The 21,930-nt window shown below is 35.2% G+C and overlaps 1 protein-coding gene across 7 annotated transcripts in view; it reads right to left on the bottom strand.

The window, feature by feature from the left end:
• The window catches only part of FTO (FTO alpha-ketoglutarate dependent dioxygenase), a 231,976-nt gene that overhangs the window by 170,465 nt on the left and 39,581 nt on the right, over positions 1-21,930 (bottom strand). For all 7 annotated transcript variants that reach the window (XM_042027500.1, XM_042027497.1, XM_042027498.1 and 4 more), the window contains exons 2-4: positions 20,770-20,847; positions 15,194-15,851; positions 7,069-7,212 (exon numbers count right to left, since the gene is read on the bottom strand). In XM_042027500.1, coding sequence (XP_041883434.1) covers positions 7,069-7,212; positions 15,194-15,851; positions 20,770-20,847 — 880 coding nt within the window. The remainder of the gene's footprint in view (positions 1-7,068; positions 7,213-15,193; positions 15,852-20,769; positions 20,848-21,930) is intronic.

Here is a 21,930-nt window from a genome sequence, read left to right on the forward strand (position 1 = left end):
CTTTTTATCTGACACCCAAATCTGTTCAAAGAACTGTCTCCAAAGTAACTTTTTTGTGATTTCCTTGTAGCCTGCCAGAGGACTGACATGGACTCCAGTTCATGAACTGGCAAACAAACAACCCTGGAGATTGAACCTATTTGGTTGCCATCAAGAATTTCATCAAAATTATTGTAACTGAAGAATGCCTGAACTCTGAAAAATCAGCACTTTTAAGGAGACTTATTCCTCTGGAAAAGTTCAGACTAGATCTAATAACAATACTCACATTTATGTTGAAAGCCATTCATGAAATGCTTTCAATTCAAATGAATTGTTGAATTCAATTCAATTTTGCTCTTGAAGTCAGGCTGCTCTCTCAACCTTAAGACATTCAGGAAAATTTATCAAAAATTTGTGTAAAATCACTCCTGGGATACAGTTTTGTATGGCATAGAAAGAGATTTAAAAAATCATACAAAACTAGGTGACCTGATGAGTCAGCAAGAAAAAAATCATCATAGACAAAATTAGAAGAGAACAGGAATAGAGACCTACAAAGATGTCAGTTAACCAGGAGTCTGTATTTCTAATAAGATTTATTCTTTCAGGGAACCAGCATGACGAGAAATTATCAAGCTTCATATAAAAACTATTTCTCTTTAAGAGATCAATATTTGCAAACCTGAAGCCTGATATCCCAAATTCCTACTAATTTTTGAAAACACTCTTCTGACCATAATAACGAGACTATTGTATGGAACAGAATACAGTGTGTAAGACTTCACTGTATCCTTTATTACTGGAAAAAATACATGGTCTAAAACTTCTATTTTGCCTTGCAGCAAGTCTGAAGCTTTAAAACTGAAGAAGTCTAGTAAATAAGAAATCAGAAAAATTACTTAAGTTATCCTAGTTGTACAGTGTCTTTTTATGAATTTTACAAGCATTTATTAACATATCCAAGACAGCAGAGAGCATGATAAACTTGAAAAAAATTAAAAATAAAAATCAGAAAAATAATTTATACAAGAAGTAGCAGACAAGTGTTAAAAACAGGATTGAATTTGCACTGAGATGGTTTAGATGGGAGGTTTATTTTCTGTTTGCATGAGGTTTGCAGAGAGCTGCAGTTGAAAAGCTTGAGGAAAATGCTACAAAACATAAAAAAAGAACTTATGAAAAAACTATTTCCTTTAGAAACACGTGAAGGTAAATTGCACAGAACCCAGCCTTGCACAGAACATTATCTTCCCTGGACATTGCAATATGTATATATCACAATCACTTTCAACAAGAATTGTGTCCAAAAAACAAACTTAAAATACTTCCACTTCCCCTTTCAGTGATCATTCATTGTGGTGTGTTTTATGTAGCAAACATAGAATTAGACTTATTGCATTTTGATTTGCACCTTTATACAAAACCTTGGCAAATCTTTCATTGTAGAGCTCCACCCTGGAATTGCTTCCAACTGTCCCTAATCCTTTATAAATCTCAGAAAGAAGCCTGTAATTTTAATTTAAGAGTTTACAATTAATCTAAAATTCTAATTGTACAAAAATAGTTGAGGCTTCATTGATTGCATGCCTCAAAGCATATTAAAAACTACATTTAAAAGACTAAAGTCTTAAAAGATTGTTGTAAAGATTTACTTTCTTTTTCTACTAAATATATATTAACTGAAAAGAAAAAACACTCTTTGTTAAATTGGCTATTGTCCATCTGGCATTAAAAGCTTTTATTCAGATACAGAACACTACACCCAGATTACTATTTTGGTTTTAGAGCCAAACCAAAGCTGTTTCATTCCTTGGTCACCCATGTTGGAAGTACCACTGTGCTCTCATGGGGCTCAGTAAAAAACAACACATAAGGAGTCAGTGTCAGTATTACATGACTAAGCACTGACCCGTGAGGTCTGGAAAACCAAAACCGTGCCTCTTCAGTATAGAATGCTGACTATTATTCTCTATGTTGGACCCCCTTATCAGGTAAAACTTCTCAGTGATTTCCCTGTTATTTACAGATAGCAGATACATTTTGGCATCTGGATGTTGCACATTCAATTTTTAATTGTGGGAGCAAGTTCACATTATACATCTGTCTCTCCCTCCACTATACCAACATTCAGGGCTTTTGCCTCTTGTTTTCTCAAAATACATCCCTCCAGCACAGAAAGTCAGCACGGTCCTCTCCTCTCTGCTTCAAACTACCGCCAGTTCCTCCCTTTCCTCTCAGATCCTGTTCTCAGTCCCTGCCCCTGCTCTGTCCACTCTGGTCTTTCTTCTGACAGCTGAATTACCTGGGCTCCACCAGGAGCACTGAGAGCCCTGTGCTTACACAGCTTTGTCAAAAGAACAGACAGATGGATATGTCTGTGTACAAACACTGAAATAACACACATATACTTAACTCTCATTCTACTACTGAACTAATTATCAGTGAGCTGAGGAGCCAAAGCACTGTGGGAAGAACAACTATACCCATGTCTCTGCAGACAATTGCAACATAACAAATACAAGGTAGAAAGGCAAGAAATTCTTAGCCAATCCTTAAAGGAGTGGGGGATAAAGGCCCTAAATTTATTACTTGGAGGTAAGGTATTTCCCAGGAAAACACAAACCACAACGAAAAATGGCTCCCAGAATTACCAATAGGGGTTTCTACAGTCTTTTCTATCTTCTCTCAAGTGTTCCTCCTGAACTTTTTAGACAGTTGTCTTTTATCTATTTCAAGAGACAAAAGGTACAGTGGTGCTTAAAGCACTGGCAAAATCTTTGATATTCTAACCACCACAAATATCTACAAACAAAAGTGAAATGGACTTTTGCTATTAATTTTCTTAACTACCTTTAACAAATAAAAAATTTTCTTTTTAACCATATTACAGTGCAATTTTCAATGCAGTAAAATACTTTTCCACACTTTCCAATTTTATTTGCATCCAACTGCACACAACACTTTAACAGGAGAAAATTGAATAAAATGAATTTTACTGCAAGTGTATCAACAAAAGCACCAGGAAGGCATATCTCCTTCAATAAGACATTACGGGTCGATGGAATACTCCTTTCATAACAGAAAGCTAGAGGGATGATCTTTACGGAATTAAGAAATATTTTTAGTTTTTAAACAAGAAAACCATCACAAATAAAATAGAATTAACTAAAAGTCTAAAACATAATGAATTTAAAAGAAGTATGTCAGTGATTTGTCAAACTTCATGATCAAAGTTTGGTAATGACAAATACATTTCTGGAGTTCTAAGTCTTAATAGTAGGGAATACACCATTTGGATTAAATGTGGACTCAAAAAGAAAGGGGGGTGAAAAACTCCAACACATTCAAGATGCTAGAGAGCAAAGAGGGTTCAAGTTAGTTTGTGAAAATAGAAGTAGATTAAATATCTAGAAATAGTTTAATGAGTCACTATATACATGTGGAAGTGTTTCCATTAAATACTTATCTTTAACCACAAGCCAACCTCTGCAATGTGTGCAACCTACTTCTGGTTGGTTATGAAAATAATTTTTTGATGCTTCTCAAACTATAATTTGCTGGGAGAGGGGAGTGGTATAAGACTCAAAGTTCATCTTCATGCTGTTTTAAAACCCTAACCTTCAAGCAAGAGCTTGATCTATGGGAAACAGCTGCAGAAAAGTAAATCTGCCTTTGAAAGAGTCCAGAATGTATTTTTGTTAAGTATGTTTTGAAGTCATGGTAGGAAAATTAGTGAAAATTGTAAATCTCCTTGCAAATCTGGTCATGTCTAACTCAAAGATTAGGGGAAAAATTCCAATCTAATAGTAGGACCATGACAAGCCTAGTTAAGCATGCTCTAGGACAGAGCAGATGGGGCCCTTTGCTCACCTCCACGCGTTTTGGATTTATTGCATGCACCCAACACGTTTCATATTAGACACCCCTTGACTGTGTACTTGAGACAGCAGGGTTCAGCGTGCACTTCCTCTGCAGACCAATATATTATTCTAAATTGAGCTAAAGTGTTTCCGTTTCTTGAGTGATACAAAGTTTAGATTTGAATTTTTAGGCAGCAGACTTGCAGCCATTCACCACTTTTTTCTTCATATTAAGAAAAGCCTAAAAAAAAATTTTTAAAAATCTGGCTTACTGAAAGTAATTTAGAGTTTTTGTTGGTTTTGCTTACAAAAATACATTTATATTATTGTAATAGCTTAATAGGAGAATGGATTTGATCACCTTATGTTAAGTATTAGCACAGATCTAAATTATGGCTCATGATCTCATCTGAAGAGGGCTGCTGAGAAGGAAGATGCAAATTTTAAGACATTTTACTAAATTTCTACCCAGAATAACAAAAACCATCTATAAAGCTAATGAAGAGAGGAACAGAAACATTATTAAATGTCTACTAGAAATGCTACAAAAAACCCCTGGTTTTTTTACTTTGCTATACCCATTGATCTTGATTTACAAGTTACTGTAATTGCACGTTACTATAAGAAATACCCAGTTACCACTTTCTTATATAGATTTGTGTGTGCCATAGGAAATACGCATGATAGTACAGGTACAGGAATTGATAGGACCTAACTTTTAAATTATAAGAAACATATTGAATGTGATGTTTCAGCGTTTTACAACATTCATACAAAGCAGTAACACTACACCATTCCAACAACTGGAAGAACAGATCTACAGAGTGGCTGAGTTTTGCATTAGAGTGGATGGATCAGTGGTGGGCAGAACCAGTCCTGCCAGTCCTATCAAGCAGTCCCTGTACATGAACCAGCACCTGCTGCAGGACTCCTAATGTCCTATTTTCTAGATGTTTTGCATATTGCTGCCACTGCTTTTAACATAAGGCCAGTAAGAGGACTCTGCTTACTGAAATGAGGTTCTGGAATATGGTATGTACAAAAGCATAAGAAAAATGATTTTTTTTCTTTTTTTTATTGCCAAGTTTCTTTTTTTGCAGAGTTTTCATATTTTATCTTCTAGATGGCATCCTCAAGATGCCCACTTTTAAAAGTTAGTGCAAAAAATCTGAACAGTAAAAAATACGCTAAAACTATATGTTTCCTTATATTGTCTTTCACTCCAAGTCAAAATGATAAAGGCAGTTCTGCTATACAAAGAAACCTAATAAAAGGGCCATTTTGAGAATACCCTCTAATACTATTTAGGAGAGTAATTTTTTTTCCAAGTAATTTAAAAGAAACACAAAGACTATGGAAATGCAGAAGAGATTAACAAAACACCTGGCCTACAGAGCTCAAATCTGTAGCTCTTCAAAAGTATTAATAAGAAAGTGATTTACACATCATCTTCAAAAGAATGTTTAATATATCCTTTGTTTCCATCTAAACATGCTTGTGATGTTACTCATTAAATAAACTAACTTTCTGATCTACCCTTCATATAGAATCCCTGAAAATACTTTAGTTACTCTATAAATTCCACTAGGGAATAAAAAACACCCTTATGATCTGGTAACTCAATCAACTACAATCTTCAGTATTTTGCAATAAAAATACTAAAGTTAGTCCCCTTCTTTTATTAAATACCTTCTGAATCTGTTGGCCAGCACAGCTCTATATGCTCAAAGTTTCCAGTCAGCAAGGATTAGATAAGAAGTTTACTTGATGCCCTAACTGCTATTGCACAAAAACAGATCACTAATAACCTTTCTAGGAATGTTTAGCTGCCATTTAAACTTCACTTTCATTGTCCCTCTTTCCCTCTAGACTTCTACTTTAAACCCTTACAAATACAGAAAAGGGAGGCACATCCAGACCTGTCAAAGGACCTCACATCTTAACACTTGATCTTTCCATGTCTGAACATACTTCAGAGCACAATTAGTCCAGTACTTTTACACAAGATACTTCCCTGATGACAGTGCACAAGATTTGATGACTAAGAACAAGGAATGGTATATGGTTTTTATGATGGCTTATGAATGTATTGGTTTTAGTATATAAACTGTGAAAGGTAAAGTTCAAAAGACTGTTCTGCCCATAAAGTTGGGAGTGTACAAGTCATTCTAGGGACATTCCACAGAATACCTCCTTCCAAGTCACAAACACGTAAGTAGGGAGTTCTGCAAGTGCTCTCAGTCTTCAAAGATGATGTCTGTCAAGCCAAGACACTGAACAGGCAAACATCATGTTGTCAGAGGCCTTGTTCTTGTTTTTGTGTGATTTATAACTAAATTTATTTTAACAAAAATGATAACCAAGAGAAACACAAGCCAAAAGAGAAAGCAACAGATTTTGTGTCAATAAACCTTAGCAACAGTTCTCACTTCATTTCTTTCAATGGATAAACCTTAGCACATGAGCTCAGCTGCTCAAGCAAATTAACTCAATTTAATTTTCTTTTTTTAATCCTCTACGCTTGAGACATTGAGACTCGTTCTTGGAGTAAGACAGCTCTGTTCATTATGATCTTAGTATAATCCCACTACTAGAAAATAGCATGTCTGAATATAGACATGGAAAAGTGTAGCAGGAGGAGAGAAGTGTCATGTATAAAATTGGTACTGTAAAACTAATAAAATATCCACAGGTTGGCATAAAGATTGAAACCTCAAGAACCATGGTACCAGAAAACTTTAAGACATTTATTCACATCTTACATAATACGGGAGCCACTTAATAAGCCAAGGTGAAGAACAGAAATTTATTTGTTGAACATGAGAGATGCTCAGAAAAACTGCATTAAGAATACAAAAAACATCTAGAAATACAAGGATGGGACAGATACAGCACAACTTCTTGCATGATCTGGGGCAATTCTGCTTATGGTCTGAAGCCTGACTTGGACTAGTAGTTCTGACTGCACAACAGACAGAAAAGGTGAAAAAAGGCTATTTCTTTCTTAGCTGTGAAGTGAAAGCAACATTAAGAAAAAAAAGTTCCCTAAAATACTCCGTAAGTAGGCAGGGTAGAAGGAATTTATTATATACTCCAGACAGATTTCATGTCTTTCTAAATAAGGAAATTCCCTGACTGGAAGGAAGGTATGGTAACTAATTTTAACATAAATGTAATTTTCTCTATTTTCAACAGAAATTTCAACTTCTTAGTCCTTAAAAATTACCAAGCATCAAGTAGATGTCTCCTTGGTGAAGTGGTATTGCTAATCCAGGTGTCTCTATGTCCCATGCTACCTTCAAGCCTACGTGCCAAACAGCTGGGTCTCTTCCCTTCAGTTCTTGTTCATTGCTTTCTTCTATGGCTGAATCTTGAGAGAGAGAGAGAGACCACAAAAATGAGAGAACAGGTAAGAATCATAAACACAGATTCTGGTTTAAACTTAAAGATACCCCATATTGGTACAATCTTAATAGGCTTAAAGATTCTATAATCTCAATTTTCTATAATGATCATCTCCAAATTCAAAATAGGTAAAAGAAAAAAAAAAGCCATATGAGATCAAGAATTGTTTTGCAACCAACATTACCAAGACGAAAAGTTTATGTTAACTACCAAGCAAAGGCTAATCAAGTCAAGGCTTGTAATGGACTCAAGGTTTTCTGAAATTCTCAAGCACATGTAAGGGGAGTTTTAGTTAAGCTTCACTCAATTTAGTTTTTTTCATTACTAAAACTATAAGCATGGAAAAAAAAATTTTAAATGCAGCAACGCTGATATAACACTAGATAACTTCTGAAAGAATTTCAAGTCAAACTGCCAAAGCATTTTAGGAACAATTTCATTTGTTTATGTACTTGCAATTTCACCAAATCTTGATCTGAGGCAAAGTAAGGTGAAATAATGGTTACAAAACACAGTCTAGACCAGCAAAGCAAATCTTGGAACCATCTTTGTCATTCTTTTCTCAAAATTACTAGTCAAACATGCTAGATAACATGTGCAAGAGCCAATGAAGCTTCAATACATTTGTCACAACACTTTTCTTATCATTAAGCAACATGAACATGTTGAGCTTGGGGAAAAAATAATCCACTGCATAGAAATAGTATTTAGAGCTTAATCCCTCAGAACTGTTTTCATAAGCTTACTTCACTGCAGTATAAATTGAAAGATACAGTCAGCATTTATAACAAGGTATTTGGGAGCTATGGTGTAACAGTTTTACAGCTAAAGTAACAGCGCATTTTGACACAGGAAGGATGAAGTTTTAATAAGCAGTTGGCACAAACCAGCAGTGAACAGTTAGAAATTAACTATGTACCATGCCCAATTCTTACTTACAACTTAGTAACTGTGTCCATTTCACTGTCCACTTGAAACATGCTTTCATGTAATGATTTTTAAAACTTTCGTCTAAATTTAATTCTAGAAGAAAAATATTAAAGATGTATAGCTCTTATTTCATGAGGCACACATGAAGTGTGACCACAAACTCACACTTTAAAAATATTCATGTCATTCACCTCACATGGTTACTGCAGGTTGTTTGGCTGGGGGCAGCCTTTAGAAAATTAAGACAATTAACTTATTAACTACTATGTCAATTAAATATTGTCTAAATTCAGGAAGCAGAGAGATAAAGCCTATTAAAGAGTCAATCTAAATGTTCTTAAGTGAAAATTCTTACAGTCTCTTAAGTTCACTCCCTTCACTGCTGCAGCTCTCATCCCACTGAAGCTCTGGCTTGGGAGCAGCTCTAGGCCCCTCCATCAAGGAGCACACAAATGAGAAAACAAGAGCTAACAAATACTCAGAAAAATCAATACTAAACTCTTCAAGGGGCTTTCATATTTTCTACCCTGCTCAGATAAATCGTAACTTAATTTAAGAAAAATGTTTTCTGAAAACTGCAAATAGGATGGCTTTCAAGGCATTTTTAACGCAATACATCATGGATATTATAAAAAGAAGTAACCTTTCTGGGTTAACTCTCTCTGTTATGCTGCTTTCCCATTCACTTTGGCAGCAGCACTGTTCACAATATGGCACCAATAAAATATAGAACTACAATCAGAGACAGCAATTTCAATCAAAGTTTCCTGGGGTCTCCTCATAAATCCAGCACCTTTGGAATGTGCTCGTTAAAATGACTTATTTTTTGCAGTTTGATAAATTTTTTATTGCTTAAGTACTGAGTTCAAATACAGCTCACAGTCTCCTTTTCTCTGTATTCTCAATTATTGCACCTTATAATTATCAGCAGCAATTGAAACTGATTGCTCCTACCATGTTATTTTGGTAACAAATGGAAGCAAGCTGCTACTTGCTTTTAAATGCAAGCTACCCTGAAAGTGAGAGCAAGGGGAAAAAAAGACACCTTAACATTTGTGGCATATCCCCAGGTAGAACTGACAAACTTCTACATAAAAAGAAGTTGTTATTAAATTCTCTATGACACCTCAGGAATGACTGAATGCTGCATATTTATTGACATAATTACAATTCCCATTTAAGTGAAAACATTTGGACGCATCTAAATCATAAATATTTGAGAATAAATCATGTGGATGTTGTACATACCCATCACCTTAAGAACAAAAACTTATTTTGTAGTAAGCCATACAAAAATGGTCAAATATACAAGTATTTAATGGAAGGATAATAAAACTATGTGCAAATTTGAATTCTGGTCAGCAGAGATTTACAGACTTGGGCTTGCAAGAAACCTTTAAGCTGGCATCCCAAATAAAATGGTGTCATGAAGTAAAAAGCTTACCACAACATAACAACAATACCTCATCAAACCTGTAATTATAGTAGAACCATGAAAGAGAGAATGTAGCTGCAGAAAATTGGCCACAACATTATGCTTTTAACTAGACAGCTCAAATTTCAGAGATGTTCCAGCACTAAGATCTAATCTTATCAGGTTTGGGTCATGGTTAGGTTCAGAACAATATGAAACTCGTTTTCCTGGAACTACTTTGGTTATTGTTCCACAGCACAGAAAGTAAAAGCTTTGAAAGGTTTTTTTGCTATTTGGCTCCAAAATCTTCCAGAGTTTGAGACTTTTTTGATGCTCTGAAACCTAAATGATCTCTATTCAAGTAAAACTGTAACGCCAAATTATATCCTAACTTACACACCATTTCTTAAGACAATAGAATCACTGCCAACACATTGCTAAGAACAAGGACTGTAAGCATTTACTTTCACATTAAATCCAACTGACCATTGTTATATTATTTTTTTACAGATTGATTGATTTTTTCCAGAATGTAAAAGAAATTGGGCACATGTTCCTCAATCAAAAAATATATACAAATTATCAGTGTCTTTCAATAGCAATTTATATATGTCACATGCAAGAAGTAAAAGAAGCAGAACATGTTTTGCTTCTCAGCAGCTGATGGGAAAGAATAAGTATCTATCCAGAGTTATTTCCTCTACCTCATTACTGAAAAGCCGTAGCGTAAGAGGTTAAACTCTATTAACATTTAAATTTTTCTTCTGACATTCACAAAACCAAAAATTGTAAGATTTTGTCAACAATGTTCTTATCAATTCATGTTTGGAAAGCTGTATCCAAATATATCAGGGACAAAAGCACTAGAATAAGACCAAAGAATATTGTGTCATCTCTTCATACAGGAGAGGCTGTATTTGATCCAATCAGTGAGAACATGTTTACAAGAAACCCCACAACCTACAACAGTCTATTCAAGTGATGATTTCTTTGTAGACAACAGGGATTCAAATCTATTACTGTGAAAGTAAGTGGATCACTAAAAATTTGTGTCTCTCAAAACACAATTCCAACTGGCCAGATGCTACAAGTTAGAGCCATGACCATTTCATGCACTTACTTTTAAAGAAATGAGTAACATAAAATTTTCTACATACCATTTCTGTTATTTCAACAAACAATATTTCTATTATATTATTGACATGAGAAACTATTCCAATCCTTCAAAAAACATCTACTCCATGACTTTTATCCATTAAGGAGTACATAAAGAGGGTTATTGGTCAACTACAAAGTTAGATTGACTTAAATTCTGAACAACTTTTGTAGTTTCAGGATTTTTTTTAACATGGTGAGGAAACATACATCTGTAGTGCATCTCAATTATTTTTATTCTCAATTAAATGAAATAGCCATCATTAGGCTATGTGCCAGGATGTTGCTTCCATACAAACAGCATTTCACAAAAGAAACAAGCACAAAAAGTCTTTCAAGATCAGTCATCACTGCAACTAACAGTAAGTTCGTTAAACCTTTTAACATTACCTTGTCAGCAGACAGAGCCAGCTGTTTAGAAGTTCAAGAGTTAAACAGCAAATAGGCCTTACAGCAAGAAGACAAACTAGATACGGTAAAGAATCTAGAGAAAACTACTTATACAACCTCTAACACAGTCTGTGGGAAATTCAGGTAAGAGAAAGATGGACACACTTCTAGTATTTACATTTTTTTCCATCTCCTGTAAGTTAGTAACTGAAACAAGTCTCTACTTCAAAGAACATCTTTAGAACCAACTAGTGCTCTGCTACGTAATAAAACTTCCTACAAAACTTACAATGACCTGATGGAAATCTGGTCATTAGGAACTTTTCATGGATAAAATCCAATTTTTGAAAATGCCTTTATTCTGCTGGATTGAAATTCACTTTTATAACTGCAGCAGGAAATAAATACTGGTTATTAGCTTACTATATTAAAATCCTGAACAATTTTTTTACCTTCATGTTCTCAGGTGGTAGGGTATTTGTAAGCTAATGTGTTATTAAAAATGCTGAATTGGTCAAAATTTGAAATTCCTGTTCCTTGATACATTCTGAAACGTAAATTAATTCTGAATAGTGTTAGTGGCAGTATAATTGAACACACATTCTGTAACCTATTCAGTTCTGCATATGCACCACTCCCACTCATGCACTTCCATGCAGCATACACACTAATAGGAAACCTCTCAAACTTTTATGAGGCCCTATTCTCATCACTTGACAATCTACTCTTAACCTAATGTAATGTAAGTAAAAGCATCAAGCAAAATCTTTACCTTATTTTGTTGTTAGAAATGTACTTCATTTGAAGTTGCTTTGAAAGAGTTTTACACTGGAAACAAGAAAATAAACACTGATGCCAATTAGAATATCAGCTTGCTCCAATATCTTTATGTTGATGTCTAAATTTCTTTTCTGGCATATTGAAAACTGTTTCTACTCCAATTAATACTGATCAAAGTTTCAAACATGAAATTTTCATTATGGCATCAAACAATGAAAAAATAAACAAGAAAACAAGTTGTTTCAATTACAGTACTATGTGTTTTAATGCTATTTAATCCAATAAGTAGGTACAAAACAAATACTGATATAAAAATGTAAATAAATGAAAGTAAAAAGAAAACCATATAAGCTGAGTTGTGCATCTCTAAACAGTCTGACAGAGCTGCCACAACTTGACTCCAAGGGCTCCTGCTGCTCAAAATCTGACAACCTGGGGATTCTGCACTTGCAGCAGGGTAGTTCAGCACCAGCCATGGAAGCCCGAGCTCCCGCATGCTAAAGGCTGCCACAGACCCTCAGTGCTTGGAGCACCTCAGAGATTGGAGGAACTGCGAACTGACAAAACAAACGTGCAAGACCTGGCAGAAAAGAGAATCAAGCCAGTTCCAGCAAATTTCAACGTGCTTAATTTCTGTTTGCATTTCCCACAGAATCACTGTTTTCTCCCAGGAAATTACTAATCCAGCATATCTACATCTTTTAAAGGAAAAATAGTTCCATAAAAAAAATTCTGATTACATCTACTCTCTTGATTATATATCCTGTAATGAGTCTGTGACAGTCTTTTTACACTACACTGAGAATTCAATGCTAATTCAATACTAAATGAATTAATGGAGTAAGTAATAATAAAAGTTATCAGCATAAAATTAAATATGTTTATGGAAAATAAGAGAAGTCAAGACATGATTCTACAAAGATATAAGAATATTCTTCAAAAAGATGTTGAGAACCTCATGTTTCAGAGTTATGGAGACCTGGCAAGGATATAGGAAATACTGAAAGTCTTTCTGAACTGCAGAAAACCATCAAAACATTGACATTATAGAGAACTGGAAAGAATAATAATAATATAAACGTTGATGAGCTTATAACCACCAGCATTGGAAAGCTGTAAACAGAAAATCAGAAAAGCAAGAAGACAATCTATTTCTCTAAAATCAAATCCTCTTGGATGCCCTGGGTACAAAATGTTAACAAATATTTACTGTCACTTCAGTTACAAAACCATATTCCCAAGCTGTAAATAGGATTCATTTCCTCCAATTTATGAATAAGCAGGTCATTGCTTCAAGGATACACAATGACAACCACACCCTGAACACAGAGATGGGAGTGAACTGCTTGCACACAGAGCTGTACTGCAGGACATTTCTCCATGATGCTTCATAGCCATGTCAGGCACCTGAATCTCCCTCTAAAGCTCAAGAACCCAACTTGAGCAATGCAAAACCAGCAAAATTTTAAGTAGTGACTTTTAATTTTTTTTTTTTTAATGTAAATGATAGAACAATCAATTTATTTACTAGAAAGATGCTGGTTTCTTTGTTTTCATGTCTATTTCCAAACCTTTCAGAAAAAAAATACAAACTTTTAATTGTAAGCATATTTATGAAAAAAGACCTTGTATTTGGCAAAAACATTAATTGTACATAGACATCAAAATAATTTTTAGTCTAAATATATAAAGTATTTCTGTCTACCCACATCAATCAAATCTTCTACAGAATTTGCAGTGGTTTTAAAACACCATAATTTTTACTTATTCAACTTGCTGAATAAAAGAAACAAAATCAACTCACAAGTTATGAATAAACATAGCAGCTTTCATTTTTGTTAATTTATAGCTCTCTGAACTTAAAGGGACTCACTTTCTTCCCCCTCCATAAGCAAACTTTATGTTAAAGAAAAAAGTTTTAAACATACTACAATAAATCCTCATACACAGTATTATTACTTCAAGTTCATGTTTAGGTTTCTTTAAGTTAAAATCCTACTGAAAAAATATTTCTCTACAGTACTACTGAAAAAAATCCCATCACATTTACTTGACACCATTGACAAATACGACATAAAGAAGTTCATGAAGAAAATTACACTTTTATCTGTCGGGAAATCTCTTCTACTCAGTTTGCTAAGCCAGTTGATGTTTTATATCGAGGAAAATATAAAGAATATGAATTCAGCTGTATATTAAGTAAAAAAGTGACCAAGAATTTCAAAACTAGTAACAAAGACAATAAGAGAATGCACATGGGAGTATAACCTATTATTTTTATATCACAGTCTTTAGTCAAAACCAACTGAAGTCAACATGAATTCTTCCCATGTTCTAAAGCAAACCTCACAGGATTTTTGGAAGAAAAAAAATCCCTTGTCAATTATGAAACAGAACGGAACATTTGCAAATTCAAGATCAACTGTCTAAATTCTAATCTTATGTTTGCAAAAATGAGAGTCATTTAAACAAAAATCCAAGCCTTTGTTCAAGCACTGTTAGGAACAAAACAAACAAAAAATCCTCATGTCTGCTCTTAAATAATGATAAAAATGGGACAGGTACTTTAAACTAAAAATGAAATATTTAATGACGACTCAACTGCACTTTTACCATCACCACCCCCAAAACACTGTACACAAGTGGTTTTAAAATAAGCAAGAGCCTGCAAAGTCTGTCAGACAACAGTTGTTTTAATGCAGTGTCCCCCCTTCCCAGCTAGTGAGATGTTGGCAACTCCTCCATAAAACACGCATTAACACTGCAGCATGCCTAGACAAAATGCATATACTTCTAAGTAAATACAGTGATACTTTTATCCAAAACCAACTGAAAATGATCTTTCCAAAGAAAAAAGAGTAGTAAAATCAGCATAAAGAAAAGCAAGTCTGTGTGTGATAAATAACACCATAAAAACGGTGATCTCAACTACAATGAAACATTTTACAGGATAGAAAACATGCACATGCATTAACCTGAGAAAGGTATTTGAAAGATTTTGATTTCCTGGCTCTTAGTCAGGGAGTTAATTATACCAATTTTTAAATCTACTTAGAGAACAACTGCTAAGCCAGCTGCAGTAAACACAGGCATTTTGTACAGGTTTTAGTGGAAATAAAGATAAGGCTTAAATACAAAAGGTACCACAATGCATTCAGAAGCATGTGACAAGTCTAGACCAGCATGCAGGTGTGCTTATGTACATACACACAAGGGAACAGAGGACAGCTTCAGGGATTTCAGATATTCTTGCGACTGTTCAAGTCCCATCACTCACCTTCACAGCTGTAACTGTACACAGCCACCACTGACCTTTCCACCAGATTCTCGTCATGGTGCCAGCTCACTGCCATGTTCCCCATTCCAAAGTAAGGTTCTTGTTTCAAGTACAGCATTTGCAGTGGATCCATATAATTTAATAAAGTCAAGTTATAAGATGTTCTGTTCTTTAGACTTCTGTCATCCTCTGGTACACAAACACCACTTTGAACTTTTGAAACAGACCCTTGCTCTGTAAGAGAAGTAGCAAAACTTTGCTCCCTATCTATTACAGTAGTATCTTTAATTTCTTTGGTCTCAAACAAATTTTGTGCTTGTAATGCCTTGACTGCTTCAATATGCAAGTAGTCATTAAGTCTCATTAATGCTTTACAAGCATCATGTATTTGAGGATTGCAATATTTTATATCATAACCTTCAGTAGGCCAAGGAACTGTAAATAATCTTGTGTTCAAGTACTTGTAAGTGCATCCCGGGTTTCCAATTAAAATACGAGACACTGGAGTAAGAAAGTCTTTTCCTTTGATCCTTACAAGATCTTGGAAGAAACAGTTGTGTTCTCGCAAGGTCAGAAAGCTTTCTTGTACCATTTGATGGAGCTCTTCAGGTACCATATCAGATTTCCTGAAAATCAGCTTGGAATACTTGGTCTTCCACTAAAGGAGAAAAAAACCCAAACAACAAAAATAGGAAAATAATTATTCTTTTTACAGGAGTCAAGATATTTCAAGACAAGGCAAAGCTGTCAAGTTAACAAGCATGAGTCTAGAATGTGGTGAAGGAACAGATGCCAGCACTTGTTAATTTTGTCTCATATTTCAGTATATTGCACAAACTGTGGATATGTATCACTGGCTTCAGCCAGAGAGCATAAGCAGGGCAAATCTCCAAATAAATAAATAGGAAGACTCCAGAAGAACTCAGTAGAACATATAACTCATCTGATGAATCTGTAGATAATGCTGCCTTTAAGTATATAAACAATAAAATATCGAGCAGTAAGAAAGTGATTCTTCTTCTTGCAATGGTTGCAAAGACCATTCTGTTTCAATCTGATGTACAGAAATCTAGAGGGCTATGTAAACTCAAATAGTTTTATATAGCAATACTTTTCAGGGAAAAAATAACAACATCAAAATGTAAATTTTCAAAAAATGCGCTGCTAACATTCTGGTCCTTTCTATTTTTACTTTCCTTAGTGTCTGCCAATCAGCTCTCCTGTTTTACATAAAAGCTCTCTTTTGATAACAGAAAATGTCCAGACTTATTTTCCTCCCCAGCTCCCTACCTGTAATATCCTTTTTCCTCATATCCTCTTGTGACCACACCAGCTTTGGTATCAGCTGGAGTTCAGAATCCAGCCGTGTGTGGAGGCAACAACTCCCAGCAAGGTATAACACTGCTAATCAGCAGCTTCTTGCTTTGTATGCACAATAGTGGTTCCCACTCCAGGAAGGCTTGGATAATTTTATTTTGTTAATCTGGTTTTCTAAGGAAGTGAGTATCACATAATCACACTTTTTATTGGTTGCCTGTAAGTCTGCTTTAACTACTGCTGAGACTGTTTGGCAAACTGGAAAAAGGCTGGAGAATAAGTGCTTAAGAAGAGTGAGTTCTTATGTATTTCATTAAAATTAATAGATAAATAAAAGAAACAGATGCAAACTAGTGCCCCCAGTAAGGGAAGGGTGGTAATGTGAGCGTATCAGGTATCAATTAGCACTTGTGAAGCTCCCAAGCACTCACCACACCTATTTCCTTTTCTCCAAAAATTAATCACTAGTCTGGATAAAAGGTAGATACTGATGGTGGTGTGGGGACACATATTAAGGTAAACTGAAATCTGAAGGCATTAGGCAACGGGGCAAGAGCACATGGATGCACAAAACTGACCTGTCAAAACTTCTACTGGTCTAATAGCTTATGTTCAAAGTGCTTTTAAAGAGACAAATAAAAGTCACCATCACAAAGCACCACACTGACCTACAATCCATCTGTGAGCTCCTTCTGGTACAACTCAAACCCACTTTACTAGTACTATCTACTTCCAAGTCTCATTCAAACCCGTCTTTCAGGAAATTAATTTCAAAATCCAAAGGACGTGCCCTTAAAAAACACAAACCAGGCAGTTAGTATGCATTTTCCACTGCATGAAAACAGACTTTTGCATCGTAATGCACTGTTATCCTACAACACTGAAGAGCTGGCTTTATAGGATCATTTGTTTCTACTAAAAAGGGGAACATAAAAGGAAGTCTATTTTAAAAATAATGATTACACATAATAAATCTTGGTTTATCTATAAACCTCACCACCATTCCTTGTGAAATTTTTACAGTGAAGCTAACTCCTTTTCTTTATCCATTCTTATGGTTCCAAAAACTAGCTTCCTAGAGAGAGGAAAAAAAACCTGTAACAGTATCTATAGATAATAATTTCTGACAATTGTATTTACATGCTTAGCTTCAAACATCAAAGCTTCAAAAGAGTCCCAGATCTGTGTGAAGGTCTCTCTACAATCCCAGAACAGTGGATCCCAGCTCTCATTCAAAGAAATGAATTCAAACTTGATAAACTAAGTTCACCTGAGCTTGTCAAAAGCCTGAAATGATTCCTTTAGAGGTCCTGAACTGCCCCTTTTGTTTCTATCAGTGCTGCATATGTCCAGCCTTTGAACAGTACAGTGAAAAAAATCCTTAAAAACAACACCTAGTGAAATCAGTAACTGTAAATGTAAGACTCTGCAGTCAGATGTGTAGGTACAAGCTGATGGGAATCATAAATATTCTTTCACAATCCTACTTAATAATGACAGAATATTATATATTGTGACATATAAAGATTATTACTTCATTATTTCTTTCATTATGCAAATGCCCTGTATGAAAGAAAGAGCACTAACAGATGCTATAGCAGTACCCCAGTATTTCTTTAAATAATTCTGTATACTGGACATAATCATACCACATTACATATGCTATTATGGTATATTTGAACAGTCACTAATACGATACATTTTTAAACCATTTATATGAAAATATAAATACAGTGAATTTCTGACATGAATCACACACACGAAATTCCTAACAATTATTAGAAACAGAAGGAGGGAAATAACAATATGACGTAAAGCAATTAAACGCCTGAAAACATGGACTAGAAAGGAAGAACACTGATTTTTACAAAGGTAACAACATTGTATTTCCCTCCTGAACTGCAGAGGTAATGCCTTGCACATTTAGTTGCCAGCCAAGTCAGAGGCATGTTACCTTTGGGTTGTGCTTTAAGATCACATGCTTAAGAACTATTTTATCATTAAGGTATCTCAAAAGAAATCAGGAAGTGGAAACAAATTTCCAACACATCACATGAAAACAGCCTGGTCTTCTTTAAATCCCCAGCCAGTGCCCGTGCTGTGCCCTCCATAAGGAAAGAATTACAGGATCAGAACACGGGGTGAGTGCTGGGTTCACACCAGACACCTTGTTGTTTCAGGGGGATGGGGAAGGGCAGTAATCATGTACTCTGTGTTGTAACTCTGACAGCCAGTATTAAAGGTCAACCCACTGTTCACTCTGAAAGGAGTGGGTGCATTACAGGCAACTACAGGACAGAAAAAAAAAAGCACGTTTGATGCTCAAATCATCTTGTGAATGTTACACACAAGACTTTAAATATGCTTTCACTTCTGATGGTGATACTCAACACAGAGAATCACCCTATGGACTCGTGTGACAGGATAAAGTTAGGAATCAGCAATAAGGACCCTTGATAAGCAAACTGCCATGTTCATCATGAAATGATAGTCTGCACTTCAAATATTTGGGAATTACCTTGCTACAGCCCTTTCTTGTTCAGTACTGGCTTTAAACACTACATTGTTTCAGCTCATGGCCTGGGGCCCATTTCCAAAACCCTTCATCAGGCAAAACACATTGAAAGAGGATGTCAGTGGAAGTTTTGCTTGTGATGGAATTTCTTACTTCTGTTCAGCCTGTACACTTCCATACCCGACAGGATATGGCAGATTTTTTTTGTTGCATCTTACCTAACTTTTCCAACATGTTCAAAGAATACTGTTTTGTAAGAGGTGGATCCTTCAAGGAGCAGAGCAGGTCTGTCCAGGAAAGACAGACTATAAAACGAAACTATATGTGATATTTTACTTTGCCGATTTGTTGTCTTCAAGCTCTCACCCTTCTTTGCCTCTCCCGCTGTAGTGCATTTAAGCATCATGGAACTTTCAATTTCTACAGCTGTGATTCAAGTAACATTCCATAACCACCACAGAATTTAAAAGGTGTTTGTGATGCTTATGGTTATCATATATACTTAAAAATACCTAGTATGCACACAAACACTACATAAAAAGTATAATTCTATATTTGCAAAAAGAATTTCTCTAAACTTAATTAAAGCTTGAACAGGTGTGATTTTACTGCTTATCTTGTTCCCATTGTCTTCTACATTTATGGGTTACTGACCCTGAGCAAAAGAGATGCCACTTGGGCAACCTTGACTCCACCTTCTCTTTTCACATCAACTCCACAAGAAGGTGAATTTACAAAGATGGGGAAAAAAAAAAAAAGATGCTGGGCAAAGCAGCTCTTGGCAGCATCTGAGATAGAAGAGAACAAACAGGAGGGAATGTAGCAGGACTAGGGAGGAGAAAAGACAGCTGCCTGATTCTTAAAAGGGGGAAGAGTTTCTTCATAAGCGTAAGTTTAAGGCTGAAAGGACCGTATTTGGGCTTTTGCGTAAAGAAAGAAGAAAAAAGAAAATCCGTCTGTTTTGTTCTTATAAATTTTCCCAGCTCTTGTCTGCTTGCCCATCTTTGAGCCATGTATCAACACAGGGCAGGCACCGCTCCTGTGTCGTGTAACGTGAGCATGTTCACTGGAGCTGTTCAAACACCCAGGTGATTTCCTACACCTTTTTGTCTTACCATGATCCAATTTGATCTGATTGAACCTACCCTGAATTCTGTAGCTGATGTAGAAAGATCCAAGATGGATGCAGAAAACTTATTAATTCATTATATTCTTCCATACACTCACTTGGTTTACTATTCACGTGGCTACTGGGCCTGATCTTACTTCTGTTTGGTTTCATTTGAGGCATTCCAGTTCCCATAGTTTGTTTTGTAAGCAAAGTCTTAACAATTACTTATTGTTGGAAAGTAGAATTAAGCCCCCTAAAATTTAAATTTCTATGTTAATATTCCCCCTATTATACTAAAAGTGCTATAAAAGTCTCTTTACCACTCAGAAAACAATAAATTAAAAGAATGGTGACATGGATTTTGTTTCAACAAAGCATGAGATACTGTGATTAACTGTTATACATTACTGGTACTGAGGGTAAACACCTAAAAATAAAAGAAGTTCACTAAGTTCTCATTTGTGAATATCCTAGTTCTAGAGATCTTATTTCGCACACCTGGAAGTGCATTATCAGCCATCAGGATATCTTTTTTCATATCAGATTTCACAGTGTCTCTTCAAAGGAAGATTTATTTGTTGTTCAGTGCAAACAGCCATTTTAGTTTAAAACGAGTTAAAAGAAATACGTTACCAGCTGGTGGAAATCAGCATCGGCTGGTGTCAGATATGGAAGCCTATTCTCCCCAAGTTCTTCAAGAAGTTTCTTCTTCTGTTTTGGAGGGGTAAAATTGAAACAGAAAATTAGACTAAAAACCAAGCTATAAACAGAGAAGTATAAAAGTATTTGTAGTAAAATGACAAAACCATGTGCAATTACTTCTCTTACTACCTTCAATTCTGGAAAATTAAACAATGAAAAACGAATTTTAAAAATCCATGGAACTTCTCCACTTACAAAGCAGTAATTCAGTTTAGGTAGTTTTAGAGCATGTGAGTACTTTTACTCCTAAATTCTTTTTTAGATAATCAGTCCTTGTTACACTGATCAAAATTCATCTTGGCCTCATGTTCTTCAGACCCGTGCCTCCTTTATAATTACACATTAATTTCTTATTTCCTTTTCATTTTGTTTTTTACTTCAATTTGTGCATCCAATAGGTAAAAAGCTCATATTTCATCAAATGGCTCAATAACCCACTTCATTAAAATAATGAGCCCCAGTGTTGGGTGTACTCTAAAATATTTCCTGAAATGGTTTATGAAGGAAAAAGAAAGCACAGTGTACTGTACCCCAAAGCCCCCACAGCCTGACAATATTTAAAATGCCATCCTCAAGACCTTCTATCCCACAGACAGCCATAAATCTGGTTTGATGCTGGGAGTGCACAAAGAACCACCTGCCTGTAAACAGGTTTTCTCTGTCCCCTTGTTCTCTTAACTCCATTTTTACTTCTGGTTTAGACTAAGAGCATCTCCACCAATATTTAGTCAATGTGACCACTAATAAATTGCTAAGACAAAAGCCTGCTTTTTCTCCAAATTGTGTCTTTCAGGTTTTAATTAATCAAAATAGATTTTTTTGTGGCACTATATAGTTAATTGTGTTAATGATTTGCAAAGTGCAAGAGATGTGTGAAACATGCCATCAGAATTTTGGATTCAAACAATCCTGATCCCTGACAGGTCCATTCACACTTATCTACTCACAGACTAACTCAACACTAACTCGGTATAAATACAGATTAACAACAGTGTAAAAATTATTGCAGTGGAAGTACTGGCCTAGAAAATTAATAAACTCCTTCCTCTACTTTCTTTTAGCTTGCAGGGATTACTTTTTACAAACTTTGAT

The sequence above is a fragment of the Corvus kubaryi genome, unplaced genomic scaffold (genome assembly GCF_017639235.1).
Source record: "Corvus kubaryi isolate FWS band 111438036 unplaced genomic scaffold, C.kubaryi_AGA036_p1.0 37300, whole genome shotgun sequence".
NCBI classification, from domain to species: Eukaryota; Metazoa; Chordata; class Aves; order Passeriformes; family Corvidae; genus Corvus; species Corvus kubaryi.